General features: G+C 46.7%; 1 protein-coding gene across 5 annotated transcripts in view; it reads right to left on the bottom strand.

Annotated features, from left to right (window-relative positions):
* ERCC6 (ERCC excision repair 6, chromatin remodeling factor) overlaps nt 1-8,190 on the bottom strand; it is a 77,521-nt gene extending 69,331 nt beyond the window's left edge. For 2 of the 5 annotated variants that reach the window (XM_086381592.1, XM_086381589.1), the window contains exon 1: nt 4,812-4,948. Coding sequence is in view for 1 of the 5 variants with exons in the window: in XM_086381588.1 (XP_086237714.1) it covers nt 4,812-5,415 (604 nt within the window). In the remaining 4 variants the exon portion in view is untranslated. Of the gene's footprint in view, nt 1-4,811 lie in introns of all 5 variants that reach the window. The other 3 variants (XM_086381588.1, XM_086381590.1, XM_086381591.1) reach the window with 3 other exon arrangements.
* Nucleotides 8,191-18,649: the final 10,459 nt, after the last annotated feature.

Here is an 18,649-nt window from a genome sequence, read left to right as displayed (position 1 = left end):
CTTCTCCAAATCAAGAACCCTGGGGCGCCCGGCCGAGAAAGCGGGCACAGCACCCCAGGGACGCCCGCAGTCTTCTCCAAATCAAGAACCCTGGGGCGCCCGGCCGAGAAAGCGGGCACAGCACCCCAGGGACGCCCGCAGTCTTCTCCAAATCAAGAACCCTGGGGCGCCCGGCCGAGAAAGCGGGCACAGCACCCCAGGGACGCCCGCAGTCTTCTCCAAATCAAGAACCCTGGGGCGCCCGGCCGAGAAAGCGGGCACAGCACCCCAGGGACGCCCGCAGTCTTCTCCAAATCAAGAACCCTGGGGCGCCCGGCCGAGAAAGCGGGCACAGCACCCCAGGGACGCCCGCAGTCTTCTCCAAATCAAGAACCCTGGGGCGCCCGGCTGAGAAAGCTGGCAGCCAGCACCCCAGTGACGCCCGCAGTCTTCTCCAAATCAAGAACCCTGGGGTACCCGGCTGAGAAAGCTGGCAACCAGTATCCCAAGTGATGCCTGCAGAGTCTTCTCCAAATCACGTGAAGTCACTTCACTGCTGCTTTCCAAGTGAGCCTCTTCACTGCATTATTGCACAACGGCCCGCATTAGAGCTGCATGATCAACTGTGACATACAGACCCAGTGACTTAAGAAGACAGACTTGTAGAGATTCTCTACAAATCTAACACTAGAAACTTTTAGGTTGACTATTTATTCCAATAAGTAGAAACCTCTGAAAAGAGATAATAAATAACACCACTCAAATCAGAACCTCAATTAAAAGTCTTAAAAATAACTCCATTTCAATGCATGGTATTTCTCACCAACAAGCTGGCAAAAACATGATGACTGATAATATCCACCACAGGTAAGAAAGAGCCACCTCCACATAACGTTGGTGGGAATATAAATTAGTAAAATTCTTTTGGAAGGCAGTTTAGCAATATCTACCAAGATTTAAAATGCACATTACTAGGCACTTATTCCAGAGAAATATTCATATATACATAGGCTATTTATTGTAGCATGTATAATGGTCTTAAACCAGCATTAAATACTCTCAACAGTAACAATATGAAAGCCAAATAAAATGAAAAGCCATGTCGTATGAAGGCATTTATATTGGAAAAAAATGTGTACCCACATCTGTGTGCAAGGAATGCATTCAAAATGATGTGAAGATACATACTAAACCTTTAGCGTTGGAAGGGGGAGACAGAAGGAGAAGGTAGGAATAAAGGGGAACTTTCACATTTTACAACAAGAAATGAGGAACTCCTCGAATGAAAATGAAAATATGTTTGCTATACTGCCTGTATAACTCCATCTAATAAATACTTTTAAATAGATTTAAGTGACAGCTTATCTTTTTACTTAACCGTGAATAAACTCTTTATTTCTATGGAATGTTCACAAGTTCCCCAACAAGCTCCACTCATTCCTCATTAAATAAAGTGATGCCAGTGGCCAAGCACGAGGATACAAAGATGCCAGGAACTTAGTGTCACCCTGTCCCGAGGGGCTCACTCTCCACTGGAAAAGCATGCCAGTGGGGCATGTCGATAAAAGAGGCACAGACAAGAGGCCAGGCGGACACAGAAGAAGGGACAGTGCACTGGATCTGGAGTTCAAAAAACACAGACAAAGTGAGTTCTGCACGTGACCCACGATCTGACACACATAAGGTGTTCATACATGTGGAAAGGCAGGCTCAGAGGGGAATCTAAAATAACAAGTCTGGTCTGGACAACTGAGTCACTGGTGAATTCAGTCACAAAATTTGAATCAGAAAGGAAGCAGATGGTAAGCAGCCAAAGCTGTCCGGCCAGAAGGCAGGCAGAAATATAAATCTGGGCTCTAGAGAAAATCTGGAAATATCAGCAGAGTAAACAGCCCCAGGGATCCCAAGGCACTTGACAGGGACCAGAGATTCTTTTGGAGGATAAGAAAGAGGCTAAGGTTGAAAAGGTTAAAAGTGAACAGCAGAGAAAGAAAATTCCTCTACCTGGGGCCCTTCTGATTATTTCCAGAAGAAAGGATCAGACTGGCACTCTATTACTTTCAACAGAGAGGATTCTGGCTCCGAGCCTTCATACTAGCTGGAATTTTTTCATTGTTCTTATTTGTATGTATACAAGGATTTCCTTTTCAGTTCTTAAAACATATACTAATCAATCAAAATATTAAGTAATAACTCTGTAGTGCAAAGACAAGCTTAAAATAACGATGTTTGGAGACAACGTCTAATAAGGAGTTAGGAAGGAATGGTCAAATAACAGGGCAAGTTCTAAGGAAACTCCAAAGGTTCCAGTGGATTTGGAAAGCTGATCAGTGGTTATCTTAGTAAAAGAAATCTTAGCAAAGCAAAGGGGAAAAAAAAATCAGACCGTAGAGGGATAAGAAATGAGCAGATAAGGAAATAGAGGCCTAAGGATAGGCTATGGCAGAGAGAGATCACTGGAATAATAAAGGAATTAAAGGATGGGGAAGGAAAATTTGGTCAAGAAAAACTATAGGATGAACAGCGAGTGGGGACTAGGGAGATAATCTGCAAAGAAAGCAGTATATGAGACAGCAGCAAGTACAGAAGTGAAGAGGGCACAGCACACCTGTCTCTGACTCTGGCAGGAGGATGACTCCTGATGGACCTGAACGTACAGGTGCAGAGAGAAGCTTAGGTGGACCACAGAGAAAATACTCTATAAGGCAGGAAATTGGGCATTACCTGAGTCACGGGACACAGCTGGGATGGGAGGTGGGGGAGAGTAAGAATCGGAACTAAGTAACCTGTAGAAGAGAAAAGCTGACGGGGAACGAACACTGGTGACAGGTGCGGAGGCCTACCAGAGGCTGGCTCCCCAACCAGGAACTGCCAACAACCCCAGCTTCCTCCTTCAGTAATCAGCAGTCCCAGGGGAAATGCCAATGTTGGGCATCTTCAGGGTAGAAAGGCAGATGTTGCCTGGGGGTAAAGATGCTGAGAAGACGTGCCAGAAGTCAATACAACGTGGTAAAAACAATTACTCTCCAATTAAAAATAACTTTTTTTAAAAGATGCTGAGTATTTCAAGTAACTGACCTTGGGGTCCAAGCTGGGCAGATTAGGGGAAAAAAAAAAAAAAAAGCCAGGAGGCACTGAAGAGCGAGGAAGGAAAAGGCAGGTGAAAAGGAGAAAAGAAGGAAGAAAGGGATCAAGAAGCCACTTGGAGAATACACTAAAGGGCAAGTCTCCTGGGAATAAGAGATGAAAACCAGGAAGTTCCGGTTAGAAGGCAGAATTTCAGAAGCGAAATAAATCAGCTGACATTCAATAGATATTTACTGAGTCAATTACACCAGACAATGTACTCTGCCAAAGAGTTTCTGTCTGCATAGAACTTGGAGCTCTTGCGGATGACACATATTTTAAGAATTATACATACGTATTTACCTACATAAATACATGCACGCTTAGTTGTTCAGTCATGTCTGACTCTTTGCTCCCCCATGGACTGTAGCCGGCCAGCCCCCTCTGTCCACTGAATTTCCCAGGCAAGAATACTGGAGTAGATTCCCATTTCCTTCTCCAACATAAATAAGTATTTATACATAAATTAAACACACACAAATATAACTGTGGTAACTGCTATAGAAAAGTACAGACTTCTTATAACAAAATAACACAGGAGCCTAACTGATATTAGAGAAGTAGATGTGAGGTCAGGGACACCTCTTTGATAAACTGATATGTGAACCAGCATCTGAAGGATGAAATAACAGGCCAAAAGTGAGTATTTTGCAAACAAACAGCATGTGTGATTTCTAAGGCTGGTAAGAGTTGGTGCTATTGAAAAACTGGAAGAAGGCTGGAGCATTCTGACAAATCTTTATTGTACATGAATTACAGAGTTAAAGAAACTGATAATGACTCATTTACAGAACGTCTTCTAACACTCTGCAAGACTTAACCATCTGGAAAAACAGTATCTTCATTGTCCTCCTTTCAGAACTGGGGCGTCTGTGGGAGGCGCTGGATACTGGTTTGGAGGTTTAGTTGTATATATGCAGAACTGGGAAGGGGAAGGGGTGTACTTGAAGATGGAGCCATGGGCAAGGACCAGATCACAGGGAGCCTAGGGAAACATGAACTTGGATTTTTCTCCAAGTGTAATGGAGTGACTCTAACAGTTTCAATCAGGGTGATAATGCCATGACCCAATTTATGTTTGTAAAGACCAGCTGGACTACAGTACGGATAATGGATTGGAGGAAACAGCGCAACATGGACATGCTGGGGCCCGTACGGGTGACAAGTGACAGGAGCTTGGAACTGGTGATAGCAGTGAAGATAAGATGCTACGTGGGAAATCTTTATGCTACAGCATTTATATGCGGACTGCTCAATCCTCCTTCACATACTCCCACTTGACTATATCAACTGCCTGACTTGTTTTTACCCCGAATGTCTCGTTCAAATAACAACTCCAGTTTTAACCGAGATCAAACAGGGCCGGGCTGACCCTAATTGCGGGGGGCGGCGGGAGGCGGGGGGTGCAGGACACAGAGCCGGAAAGCTGATGCTTAGTCGCCGGCCCACCTTGCCCTCGGCGGAGCCAGGGGGCCCCCCACCCCCACCGGTCCTCCCAGGTGAGCGCTCCCGAGCAGCACTTCCGGCCGCAGGTGGGAGGGCGCGACAGCCGCGCGCCCAGCCCGAGGGCCCGCTCCTGGCCGCCCGCGCGAAAGGGCTCCATCCCGGCTGCCAGGGGTCCAGGCGGGGCTGCGGCCGCCTGGAGAGTCGGAGCGGGCCCCGGACACGTCCCGTCTGACATTCAACCAGGCCGCCAGAACACTCACCCCAGGGCCGCGCGGCCACCCGTACGGAAACGTACACGCAGCAGCCGCAATCAGCCGCCGTAGAACTTGGACTAGGACCGGGCGCGGCGCGTGCGTCTTCTACGTCGCCTGCCGCCGTAAGCACCGCCCCCAACAATGACCCGACGGCCGTGCGCGGGCGGGGCCTAGGGCGCATGCGCCGGCTGTAGGGGTGATTTTTGAACCCGGGTGAGGCCACGTGGTTTGAGCTCGTGACACAGCCGTGCTTTTCTACCTGCGAGCCGAGTGCGGAAGTGGTCCTGGTTGCTGATCTCTGGATTGTGGCTAGCGCTTCACGCGTGGTGAAAAATACATCTTTAGTAAAGGGGATTATAAGAATTAAAAGAAGGAATAAGAATGTTTCCAGAAAAGGTAGAGAGGGATACGCAGTGTGCGGAGCGACTGTGCTGACAATTAACCATGAACCCCAAAGAGAAAGTAAGCTTGGGGAAAGGAGCTGTCTTGAGCTCCGCTCGTTCCAGTATCTGGCACGGCTGTCAGTACGTGAGGAATAGGGAGAGGGCTTATTTATCTTTGTTCCCCCTCTTACACACACACACACGCACCCCGAGTGGTGTGTGTACATAGTGGGCCTACGTCAGTGTCTTGATTGCTTTAGTCAGTCACTTAATATTTGTCCTCAGATCAAAAAGGAGGATTTTTGAGCCGGGTGACAATTCAGCTGGGAACGTTTGAAGAAACAAAAGGGTCACACACAGGTTCAGAACAAAGGGAGAAAATTGAGCTTCACCTGAGGAAGGAGTAGCCCCCTTTGGGTGGCAGCTGTCTCAAACAGCAGCAGCTTCTTTGCCCAGAGATTCCTGCTCTGGGAAAGGGTGGATTTTCCAGGGATCAGCGCCAGAGAGCCTTCTGGGAGTAAGTGACTGTGGGAAGAATCTTCCGGGTCTGAGCAGGAAAAGGGAGTGGCAAGTGTACTTGTAACACTCAGTAATAGCACTGTATCTGTCCTGTTGGCATTGCCAATCTACATATGCCTAGAGCCGTCCCACATCAAAATAACTTGTTTTCTTTTCTCAAAAGGAAAAAAGAATTCTGGTCATGTCTTGACCAGACATGAAAATAGTAATGCATTAGTAAGATATTAGTTTGAATGCTTGAATGGGAGAGCAGTTTTTCCCAGGTATACAGTGGTTGCCACTTTGAGAATGAGGTCCCCTTTCTAATGTGTACTGTTTGGGTGAGCCCCTATAAATCATGCAGAATTTGGACAGGAAGCAAATGGTATACTAAGACTAGGTAGTTGGGGAGAGTTAATAACAGTGTTTACAGAGGTGTGGGCAGGATTTAGGAAAACAACTCAGGATGGGATAGTAACCCTGGGGCTAGTGAGAGGCCAGGAGCCTCTGTTGCCATCTGTTTTGGGCTAGATTGCATCCCTCATTTATTTGAAATTCTAACCCCCAGGACCTCCAAACACAGAACTGTATTTGGAGATAGGGTCTTTAAAAACCCTGAAAACTGTTAAGTTAAACTGAGGTCATTAGGGTGGGCCCTAGTCCAATGTAACTGACGTCCTTATAAGAAGAGGAGGTTAGGACAGAGAGACAGAACGAAGGCCATGGGAAGACACGGGGAGAAGATGACCATCTACAGGCCAAGGAGAGAAGACTCTGAAGAAAACAACCCTGCCAACACCTTGATCTCATACTTCTGGCCTCCAGAACTGTACAAAAGTTAATTTCTGTAATTTAACACCTAGTTTGTGGTACTTTGTATGGCAGCCCTAACGAACTAATAGATACATCATCCCTGGTCCTCAAGGGATGATGGGAGGACATGGGTTCAGAAGACAGTAGCTGAGTGGAGAAGACCGCTTGACCAGAGAAATGCAACAACCTGTGGTCACTCAGCAAGGGGGAACCGGGGAGGTAAATACCCTGGCCTCACTCTCCTCCATTATTTTACCTGCTGGAGCCTCCCCTGTCAAAACCACTGAGAGGTAATTCCCTGGCAGTTCAGTGGTAAGGACGCCTCGCTTCTACTCTTGGGGGCATGGGTTCGATCCTTGTGGGGAACTGATACCACATGCTGAGTGGCACAGCCACAAGCAAAACAAAAAACACTGAGAGCCAGAGGGCAAGGAAGCCTGTTGATGCCCGTCCGTATGGACCAGTCTCTTAGAGCACAGGGCAGGGTAGAGAGAGATGCAGAATGAATCTGGAACGTCAAACGAATATGCAACATATCCCATGCAATTATAATTATCCTTTTAATATCCCTTTAATTTCGAAAATGCATGATGATTCAGAGTCACTCTTAATTCAGTAAAGCTTTTTTACATGAATTTGTATTTAGTTAATTAAAGGATCTGTATACTTTCAGTCAAGTTTCCCCTGACCTCTCTAGACAGAGAGTAGTAATAAAGTCCTATCAGAAGCAGATTTTGTTGATTCCTGTGCCCACCTGAACACATAGGACCCTTCTTTTTGTCCACATCCTTAAAAATGAAATAAGTGCACTGTAAAGGAGATATTCCCTCAGCCTTTCCGCCATATGAGGACAGCACAAAAAAGGTGGTGGTCCCAGAAGTAGGCTCTCACCAGACACAGAGCCTGTTGGCATTTTGATCTTGAACTTCCCAGCTTCTAAAACTGTGAGAAATTTCTGTTGTTTGTAAGCCACCCAGTCTATGATGTTTTGTTAGCAGCCTACATGGACACAGAATGTAATAGTGGGATTTTTAGTAACTTATTCGTAATACTCATTTACAAACTGAGATATCTAGATGTCAATCAAGACCTCTTCTTTCCTCCATATTCACTCAGTCCCTATTGGTTCTGCATTATTGTTTTGGATTTTAATGCATTTGACTTAACAAGCACTTGTACAGCCCTGACTGGGGGCCAGGTTTTGTCCTGAGTGCTTTACAAATATTAACTCATTTAAATATGACCAGAGTCCCCCTCCCACTCCAGTGTTCTTGCCTGGAGAGTCCCAGGGACCGGGGAGCCTGGTGGGCTGGCGTCTATGGGGTCGCAAGGAGTTGGACTCGACTGAAGCGACTTAGCAGCAGCAGCAGCAGAGTCCCCCTCCTGCCTTTACTTTCTATTTAGTTATCAGTGTAAGAAACTGTCCCCCTGCCCTTACAAAGCAGAAGAGCTAAGTCGACTCTCTCTGTTAAAAATTTCAGGGTAGTGACGATGCATCAGTTTGGTTCTCCATTCCCCATAACCATGGCAGAAAAAAAATGTACTGGAGGTGCACTGAATACTGCGCAAATTTGATATATCCAAAAACAGAGGTAAAAGCGTATTGTTTAGAATTATCTTGGCAGCCACTGGAAAATACTGTTAAATGTATGTTGAATAAATGAGCTAATAAATTTAAGAACAAAGGCCATATAAAACCATATGCTTCCAATGAAAATGTATGTATATCTATATGTATGTGTGCAGTGTGTACGGTGGGGGAGCATGAGGGATGGTCTCCTTACTTTTGGTCACACCTCCACCACTGTCTCTCTCATTGATAGAGCCTCTGTGTCTCTTAATCTCAGTTTCATATATTCTGTCCAGCTTTGTTATTTTCCTGATTTTTCACAAATCCCTCCCTGATTAGTTTTGGGCATTGCTTGCTTGTTTTCCAAAACATTAGGGTCCTTTTGGTAATCTTCGGCAAACACCTTGCTCTCCAAAGCTGATGTAGAAAGAAGAGAGCCAGATGTGTAAGCAGCTCTTTTACCTAAACTTCAGAAGGACGTACCAGCGTGCCCTGATTTTAGTAGGCTCCACAATTTCAGTGTGATTTTTTCTCGTCAGTAACCAGCATTGTGACTGTTCTCTGTAGCTGTACATTAAGGAGATGTCTAAGGAACTTGTGGTGATTCTGAACACATGAGAAGAAAAGTTATCACTGATCTAGTCTTCGTATCAGTGGAAACTGGTGACTGATTAAGAGTGTGAAGAATTTAGCGACTGTAAGAATAACCTGAGGACATGGACGTGTTCACAGAATATAAGACTCCAGCTGAAATTCGTGGAGAGAATAGACTGACATAGACCGTGTGCTGCACTGCTGCTGCTGCTGCTGCTAAGTCGCTTCAGTCGTGTCTGACTCTGTGCGACCCCATAGTCGGAAGCCCACCAGGCTCCCCCGTCCTTGGGATTCTCCAGGCAAGAAGACTGGAGTGGGTTGCCATTTCCTTCTCCAATGCATGAAAGTGAAAGGGAAGTCGCTCAGTTGTGTCCGACTCTCAGCGACCCCATGGACTACAGCCTACCAGGCTCCTCCATCCATGGGATTTTCCAGGCAAGAGTACTGGAGTGGGGTGCCATTGTGGAGCAATTTCACATATTTGTTCTTTATCAGAATAGCTCCCTCTGAGCAGCCAACTCTCAGAGAACGCTATTACACCAGTGGCCACTAGAGGAAGCAGAGCATCAACTCTGGGTTGATTTCAACGGATACATTTGCTTGAGTTGCTACAGTAGTAACCAAAAGTGGAAGTCAGGGTGCTCCCTGTTCAAAAGCCAATAAAAATAGGCAAGGTTGGTGGAAAGGAAAGTTTGCTTTATTTTGGATATAGACAGCTGGCAGGGAGGGGAGAGAGGAATGAATGTGGGGGACACAGAGGTGAACAGGGCAGAATCTCTGCTCTCATGAGACTTACATAAAATCAGAGGGAGAAAACCACAAATGCTTTAAGCAAAAATATGAAATAATAAATGCTATAGGAACATGAAATAGGATAATATCTTAAGAGAGTGACTGGGATGCCCTCCTAGCCAGTGTGGAGTAGTATTCGATAGGAGACATTACAGCTGCAATCTGAATGATAGGAGGAAAGTCACCGTGTGGGATTAGGCAGGAGAGGATCCTTGACAAGAAGTAGAGGAGGGCACGTGCACGGCTGGACCACTCAGGACGCCTCTTCTCTGTGCATCCGCTGCGTGACCAGCGCCTGTTGCACCTACACCCTATTCACGTGCCTGACCTTCCTGCATACTTGCCCCAAGCCCAACCAGTGACTGTTCTTATCGAAAGGGCAGTGAGGAGCCTGCTAGTTTCTCTGGTAACCAATGATGTCACACCACAGATGTCAGTCCCCCCTGTAACTGGCAATTTCCCCTTGCCGGAGTAGAGACTGCTGCCATGACCCGTACAGTGGGGTGCCATTCCAGGACGCTGCTTCAGACATGTACACTCCCCCCAGCCATTAAACCACTGATGTCCCTGTCACTGACTCAGCTCTTTCTTTGGTCTTAAAGCTGGTCAAGCACAATCCTTGTAGGCCTGTGGGGTGCAGCCCAACAGCAGGGAAACACAAACTTGGCAAATTTACACACTAGAAGATTGGGCACTGTGGCTAAAGCCATGGAAGGCAGGGGCTGGATACCTAGAGCTCTGTCAACCAGGCCTAGAATTTAGATGTTATTCAAAGTGCAAATCAAATCCACTAGAAGTTTAAGGAAGTTACATGATAAGATTTTATTTTAAAATATTTTTGTATACGGGTGGTCACAGGTGAGGGGCTAGTGGTAAAGAACCCACCCGCCAATGCAGGAGATGTAAGAGATGCAGGTTTGATCCCTGGGTTGAGAAGATGCCCTGGAGGAGGACATGGCAACCCACTCTAGTATTCTTGCCTAGAGAATCCCAGGGACAGAGGAGCCTGATGGACTACAGTCCATTGGGTTGCAAAGAGTCGGACACGCCTGAAGTGACTTAGCACACAGCACAGTCATAGGTCAACGAAATAAAATTCTGAGTCCAGAAATAAACCCACATATCTATGGTCAGTTGATGTTCAGCACTGGTGCCAAGACCATTCAGTGGTTACCTCTTCAACAGATGGTACTGGAACTGGATTTTCACATGTAACGGAATAAAGGTGGAAGCTAAAACTAAAGCTCTTAGATGAAGACTCAAGAGGTAAATCTTCATGACCTTGGATTTGGCAATGCATTCTTAACTATGACACCAAAAGCACAGCAATAAAAGAAAAAAATAAATCAATTGTACTTACCAAAATTAGAGATTTTTGTGCATCAAAGGACACTCTCTAGAAAGGAAAAGACCAGCCACAGAATTGGAGGAAATATTTATTTGCAAGTCTTTTATTTGATAAGGGTCTAGTTTTCAGAATAATGAACTCTTCTGAATCAACAACAAAAAGGAAAGAAAAACCAGTTAAAACAAGCAAAGTACTTGAATAAACATTTCTCAGAAAACATTGGCTAAAGTTATCAGATGTGGTCTGAGTTAATATTGTCTAGAAAGAAAGCCAGTTTTCCTTCCTCCCACATTCGGGAACAGAAGAAGGACCTAAAAAAGCAATGTTAATGGTAGTGATTTTGAGGGGGATGGGGTGTATATGTACGTTGCAAGATTAAACTCCCATTTCAGCCTATTACATCCTTATTCATCCCCCCCCCCATATTTGGAGCTAGCAATATGTCTGACCCTTGGAAAGTGGAGAAGTAAATGTCTGAGTCTTTGTTCATGTGCTTCTCTCTGGGCTGTGAGTACAGTGATATTCTATAAGTCCTTATTATTTACTTCAAATTCCGGTCCTTTCCTAAAGCTTTCCCATCACCTTCAGGCTGCACCTCCTTGCTCTCTGAGTCCAGCACACTGTTCAGCAGACTGTTGTGTAACTGGCTGGGCCAGTGTCCATTTCCCCCAGTGATGAAGAAATGGGCTTTCTGCTGCCCCCACCTGCTCACCCTTCCCCTCCAGAGGCACCAAATGTCACTCCCAGCCCTGTCCCCTTTCCCAGAGCTACAAGGACTATCAAGCACTTCAGATAAGGAGGTCCAGCCACTGCCTCTCAATGCATCAGCCCCTTGGGGACCCGCTGATCTCAGAGCCGTCAGTTATTGTACCAAGGTTGTACCAAGCGCTGAAGCTTTAAAAACTTGCCTCCTCCAGCCTGGCATGAGCCTCTACCCACAACCCACCTCATTTCTGCGAGGGCTGTGCTTAGAGACCCACGAATTCCTCAAGATGCTTTTTAAGACTTCCTGTTCTTTGCTGGTAAATTGTTAATCAGTTTGTGGCAGCATAAATAAAATTAGAGGGTTTAATTAAAACTAATGAACGAGTGAGTGGAGACCAGCCTGGCCGCTTTGCTCTCTGAGCCTCAGAGCAGTAAATAATGAAAATGTCACACAGCAAGTGATATATGGTTTAGCAGAAGTGAAGGGCCAGCAGAAAGGAGGCCTTAGAGAGCTCCTCCACCGGGGTGTAATTTGCAAGGAGGTGGAATCCCCATTTTGGTGTAACCTATTAACTAATTCCACAGGAACTGTTCCAGTTTTCTGGCTCTTCCCCCCTGCCCCGCACCGCCCAAAAAAGAAAGAAAAGAGTAGCACGTGGGATGTCCATTCTTTGTGTAACTGTGGCGTGCTTTAATGTTCTGATCCTCCAGAAAGGGAGCAGTAGACACAAAGATGGGGCCGTACTGTGGGCGGTTAGTGGGCAGAGGTCTGGAATTCTGACTTTCTCAATGCGGAGGAAATAAAAGCGAGAAGTGTCCCACATCCTGCTTGCTTTTCTCTTTTTTTAAAAATATCTTTATTGAATTTGTTGCAATATTGCTTCTGTTTTGCGTTTTGACTTTTTTGGCCAAGAGACATGTGAGATCTTAGCTTCCTGACCAGAGTTGAACCTGCACCCCCTGCATTGGAAGGTGAAGTCCCCACCCCTGAACCACCTGGGAAGTCCATCCCACTTGCCTTTCAAGTGCTTTCCCAGCCATTCATGTAAGTGAAAAGCTGCTTGTGGTCGTTTGGGCTTAGACCTGGACTCCACTTAATCATGAAGTCCTTCTTGCACGGTTTTACTAAGGCATTTTCCAGGTATGCAATGACCATGCAGACAGGAGAAACAACCCTCCTCCCAATATCCACCTCTCTGGTATAAGAGCTGCGTCTACCTGCACTGTAGCTGGTCACCTTAGAGGTGATTCTGTGCACAGATGCAGGCATCTGATGATTCATTTTGTCCCTGAGTGGAGGCCTGCCCAAGCATAAACATGTTCAGACGAATCTGCCTTTATTATGAATTGCTTCCCTTTTATTTTATGCAGCTGGGGCTGAATCCAAACAACTGTGTGCATATGTGCAGGGAGTGGTAAGAAATATCTATTACATAAATGATGCCTCACACGGGATTCTATTTGGTATTTATGAAATGGATGGGAGGTTGACACGTGAGGTTCTGGAATGGTCTACTGGAGAGTTTCCTTCTGCTCCTGGGTCTTCTTAGCTTGGAACAATGTTTCTCCAAGTGGGGACCGATGCATACCTACCTCAGCATCATGTGCTTATTAAAAACAGGTTCCCAGGCCTCCCCCGGACCACAGAGCTGGAATTCCCAGGAGTGGGCTGGGAACAGGACTATCTTCAGCTCCATGAGACCCGACACATGATGAGAAGAGGCGCCTGGGACTTCTGGACCAGGGGAGGCCCTTTTGACTCCTTTCCCCTCAGGGATTCAGGGAACCTCTTCTCTTCCTTTGTCCTCATCCTCAGGCACCTCCCCCCACCCTGGGATTTAGCCAGCAATTCCTTTCCTTACGTTTCCCTCCACCTCCTGTTGTCTCCCTCTGTCAGCTTGGCCTATTTTGCACACCAGTATAACTATTGTGGAGTCTGGTGGTAATGTTTTCTGCAAAGTTACACAGATTTATATTTCCCACTCGAGAAATGCGGTATCTCATGTGCCCCTGTTCATAGCAGTGCTATGCACAACAGCCGGGACATGGAAACAAACTAATGTCCACTGACAAGTGCGTAGATAGAGAAGGTATGGCACATACATCCAAGGGAATACCACTCAGCCATAAGAAAGAGTGGAGCAATGCCTTTTTACAGCCACATGGACCGCTCGAGATTATCGTGGTAAGCAAAATAAGTCAGAAAGAGAATGACAAATGCATGATATCACTTAGATGTGGGATCTAAACTATGACACAAATGAATTTATCTATAAAACAGAAGCAAACACAGGGAGCAGACTTGTGGTTGCCAAAGAGGAGGGTGGGTGGGGGAGGGACAGACTGAGAGTGGAGTCAGCAGATGCAAATTACTATATATAGGATGGATAAACAACAAGACCCTACTGTGTAGCACAGGGAAATCTATCAATATCCTGAGATAAAATGTAACAGAAAAGAATATTAAAAAGAATATATATGTATGTGTAACTGAGTCAGAAATTCCTGTGCAGCAGAAATTAACACTACATTGTAAATCAACGATGCTTCCAATAAAATATTTTTTTAAAAAAGAATTGTGTTACTTTATTTGTAGTTGGCTGTCCTAGCTTGAGCCTGTATCATAAAACTGATACAGGTAGGGATGGAGGAACAAACAAAAATTAGCAGAGGTCCCAGGAAAAATCCTAATTTAACAAAACAATATTCAAGAACAGTCTGCAAAACCCTTTCAAACAATCAGTGGCTTGAGATCACAGCTCTAAAGTTTTAAAAATCCACATTGGAGATATGGACTGTGTACCGTAGCCAGCGTGGTGTGTATTGTTTTCTGACTGAAAACAACTGAGGCTTTGGTCTAGGAGGGAAAATGTCAGGTTCAGCAAGATGCCAAAGTGGAAGCAATTTGAAAATGGTTTGGAGATCAATTCCCTGCCCAAAAGGCCTAAACAAACCCAAACCAGAGCTTTTTGCACAAACAATTAGAAATAAAAGCAAAAATTTCATCAGAGCAAAGATGTGCGCTCTCAACATATTGGCCCCTTGGTGTCATTTGAGGGAAATTAATGTGGAAGGCCAAAGAGATGGAGTCTGCATTATGCAATGCTCGGGAGACCTGCCTACTATTTTGTTCCTAGTGTAGCAGAAATAAATTCTGCCCGCAAGCCTTCAGGGAGAAATAAGACATGTGCATAAGTGAGATTAATCAGTGAAGCTAGCATCGACCTAATGAGTCATCTTTGACATCATAAAGCTTGAAAACATAAGGCTGTGGGCTGTCAGATATGTGCGTTCTCATAAGAAACCAGACAGGGCTGTGAGGTGCACGGGTGGGCAGCTCTTCAGCGTGTTGGACCCAGCAGAGAGGAAGTGATAGAAAACTGACTGCCTTGAGCCAGTTTTTCTTACAATTGTTACGTATTTATTGGCTGTATCAGGTCTTGGCTGCTGTGCCATGGCTTCCTCTAGTTGTGGAAAACCTAGGGGAGGCAGGGATGGGGGGCGCTACGCTTTAGCTGCAGGGCACGGGCTTCTCACTGCCGTAGCTTCTCTGGCTGCAGAACACAGGCTCTGGGGCCTTGAGGCTTCGGCAGTTGCAGCACGTGGGCTCAACAGCTGAGGCTTGCAGGCTCAATATTTGTGGCACACGGGCTTCATTGCTCTGCGGCGTGTGGAATCTCCCCAGACCAGGGATCGAACCCATGTCACCTGCATTGGCAGGCATGTTCTGGACTACCAGGGAAGCTCCTGCCTTGAAGTTTTGTTGACCTACTGTGGGACTGCTTCTGTGGAGATGTGGGATGGAGTGCTGGGCTGAAGAAAAATGAAGGTTTGGGGGCTCCTGTACCTTCTCCCCACAGGAAGCCCCAGCCTTCTGGTCAAATGGAGCTTCCAGGGAGGCTGCATTCCCATCCAAACCACCCACCAGGATTTCCTGGAGTGTAGCAAACGCTTCTGAGAGACTGGGAAGAGAGGGACACAGAGAATGGGCGGGACAAATGCCCCTGGGGTGGGACCTACAGAAGTTTCCGGGCCTGCAGCAGAGTGTTTGCAGTGGCCTCGTGTCCACCTCTGCCGCCAGCGTCCCACCCGCCTTGTCACCAGCTCCTCCTACCAGTCCAGCGTCCCACCCCTCTTGTCACCAGCTCCTCCTGGAAGTCCAGCGTCCCACCCCACTTGTCACCAGCTTCTCCTGGCAGTCCCCACCTAGACCCGGCCCCTCTTTTTGCTGTGCATCTGCACTTGCTCGCACACAGCCTTTACTTCCTTTGAACCTGACAGTCTCTTCATGTCCATCTCCTTCCACCCCCGATTATCCCCAGACTCTATCCAAGGAAAGGCTGAGGACCATGGTGCTGTCCTCACAAGTCATACTCCCTTTTAGAAGGCGGCATGTTTCATTCGGTGTCTTGGATGTCCCCATACACTTAGCTGTCAAAACGCCGGACCTCTTCCTCACGGAATCCTGGTCACCTGGCAACTCAGACCACGATTTCTCGACCCTAGCTTTGAGAGATGTCTTTAAGCGCCTCAAAAGCTGAACCCCGTCTTCCTTCTGTTGACTGATTTCATTTAGATGGTAGACAGCATGCCCCAAGGGCCCTAGAGAGTTTCTCTGTGGTTAGAGCTTCCTGAATGGAGAGCCAGGCCCCTCCACTGCCCACAGCCAGGTTCTGTGAGAGCAGCTTTCTCCCTGTAGAGACAGCCAGCATGGCACACCAGTGCTGGCACCTGGCCCACCCCAGCCCCTGGCAGCCACCGCCAGCCCTGCTGCCTGGCTTGTTACACGAGACTCAGCTGCAGCATCCAGCATCCAGGACACACAGCCACACACCTTCCCCAAGTGGCTGATCCTAAAAGTCCGCAGCAAGGACATCAGATCTGGCCCTCCTTCCTGAGTCATGCGCACATTTTCTGTCTATGCAGGCAACTGGAGGAGAGTTTCTGGGACTCTTGCTCATGACATCCACTGAGTGCCCCAAAGGGCACATGCTTTGGAGCCATGTGGCAACACGACTTCCCTGGTGTCCTGGCTCAGTCGCTGACGTGCATCCTGGCCAGTGAGTTCACAGCTTGGAGCCTTCGTTTCCTCATCTATCACTCATTCAGTGCCTGCTATGTGCCTGCACTGTTCCAGGCACTGAGGATACAGCAGCAAATAGAAAGGATCCGATCTCTACTCTCCTGGAGCCGACACGTTAGTGAAAGATAGGCGGACAATAAATGAGTAACCAAAGAACTAAATGTCAGTGGTACACGCCACACAGGAGGTCCACGTGGCAGAGGGGTTGTGGCTAGACAGGCGAGCGGGGACTTGGATAGTGCGGTCAGGGAGGGCCACTCTGAGGAGATGAGCTCTGAGATGACGTCTGATGACCCAGTGGAGGAAAGGTTGCTGAGGTCAGAATAAGTTCCACTTATTCAAGGAGCAGAAGGGCAGTGAGCACAAAGAGTGGAGGGAAGCAGGGTGACAAGTTCCAAGACAAGGGTGGGGCTGGATCACGTAGGGTCTTGTGAGCTACAGGATCCTCTGTTTAACTTTAATTCTTGTTGTAACAGAAATCCACTGGCTGATTTTCCCCAAGAGAAGGATAACAGATTTCAGTTTTCAGAACTTTGTTGTCTGTTTGCGTGTGATGAGTAGATGGTGGTGTTGGGGGGCGGGGATTGGGAGTGGGTGGCGTAGAAGTGGGTGACTATTACTGCCCAAGAAAGACTGGGATGGAAATAGTGGAGTATAACAGGGACAAATTTGGAATATGCCTCAGGAGAAAACCCAGCATATCTTGCCAGCAGATTTGATACGAGGGTTGAGGAAATTTGGGATGAGTCTAGGAGCTTTTGCTGGAGCCACTGGTTGGCTGGTGGCGCCACTTGCTGAGATGTGGAAGTCTGGAAGAGCAGCAGATATATGCATTAGGGGACGAAGCAGGGAGAATGTTTTGGCCAGGCTATATTTGAGAGACCTATTATATATGTGAGTGGAAATTCAAAGTATGCAGTTGGAGATAAGAGCCTAGAGTTGAAGAGAGAGGTCCAGGTGGAAACGTAAGTTTGGACGTCTTCAGTACCTGGATGGAACCTAAAGTCATGAGGTCAGATGAGAGCACCTTGAGGCAATATGTAAATAGAAAAGACGGACCAAGCTCTGTAGCCTATAATCTTTAAAACTCAAGCACAAGAAGCCAGTAAAGGAGACTCCCATCCCAAATGGGGTGAGCATAAATTACAGGTGTGCAATACAGTGGTTCGCAGTTTCTAAAGGTCATACATCATTTATAGTTATTATAAAATGTTGGCCGTGTTTCCCATGTTGTTCGATATATACTTACAGCTTATGTTCTGCCTAATAGTCTGTATCTCTATTCCTTTACCCCATCTTGCCCCTCCCCTCATCCCTGTCCCCCTGGTAACTGCTAGTTTGTAGTCTATATGTGCGAATCTGCTCCTTTTTTGTTACATTACTATTTTGATCTACTGTTTTAGATTATACACTTAAGTGGTACCAAGCAGCATTTACCTTTTTCCGTCTGACGTTTCACTCGGCATAACGTCCCCTAAGCCCATCCATGCCACTGCGAATGGTGAAGTCTCTTTTTCTGGCTGAGCTGTATCCCACTGTGCATGTGCGCAGCCTCCCTACCTGTTGATAGGCACTCAAGCTGCTTCCATGTCTTGGCGATTGTAAAGAACACTACTTGGAACACTGGGATGCATGTGCATTTTAAAATGGTAAGTTTTTAAAAATATATACCCAAAGAGTGGAATTGCTGGGTCATACAGTAATTATACTTTAGTTTTCTGAGAAATCTCCATGCTGCTTCTCACCGCGGCTGCACTAACCGCCTGCGAGAGCTCGGGTCCCCCGTCCTCGCCAGCAGTCGTTGTTTGTATTCTCTTTGACGATAACCGATCCTGGCGGCTCACCTGGACCCTGTTCTGCCTTTAGTCATCTAATTATTCACGAGCCCTTACAAAATACCCCACCCACCTGCCCATCCAATAAGCGTTTGTTGATCACTCACTCTTTTCCAGATTCTATGCTTGATGCTAAGAGGTCAGAAATAATGAGAAACTCAGAATAAAACAAAACAAGATTTTGAGAGGGGATACTAAGACCCATATTTACCCTCCCACATGG

This window comes from Bos grunniens, chromosome 28, assembly GCF_055505025.1.
Source record: "Bos grunniens cultivar Pamir isolate PY7600 chromosome 28, Bosgru_T2T1.0, whole genome shotgun sequence".
NCBI lineage: Eukaryota > Metazoa > Chordata > Mammalia > Artiodactyla > Bovidae > Bos > Bos grunniens.
The sequence above is the reverse complement of the archived record's forward strand: the minus strand, read 5'-3'. Positions and strand labels throughout refer to the sequence as shown.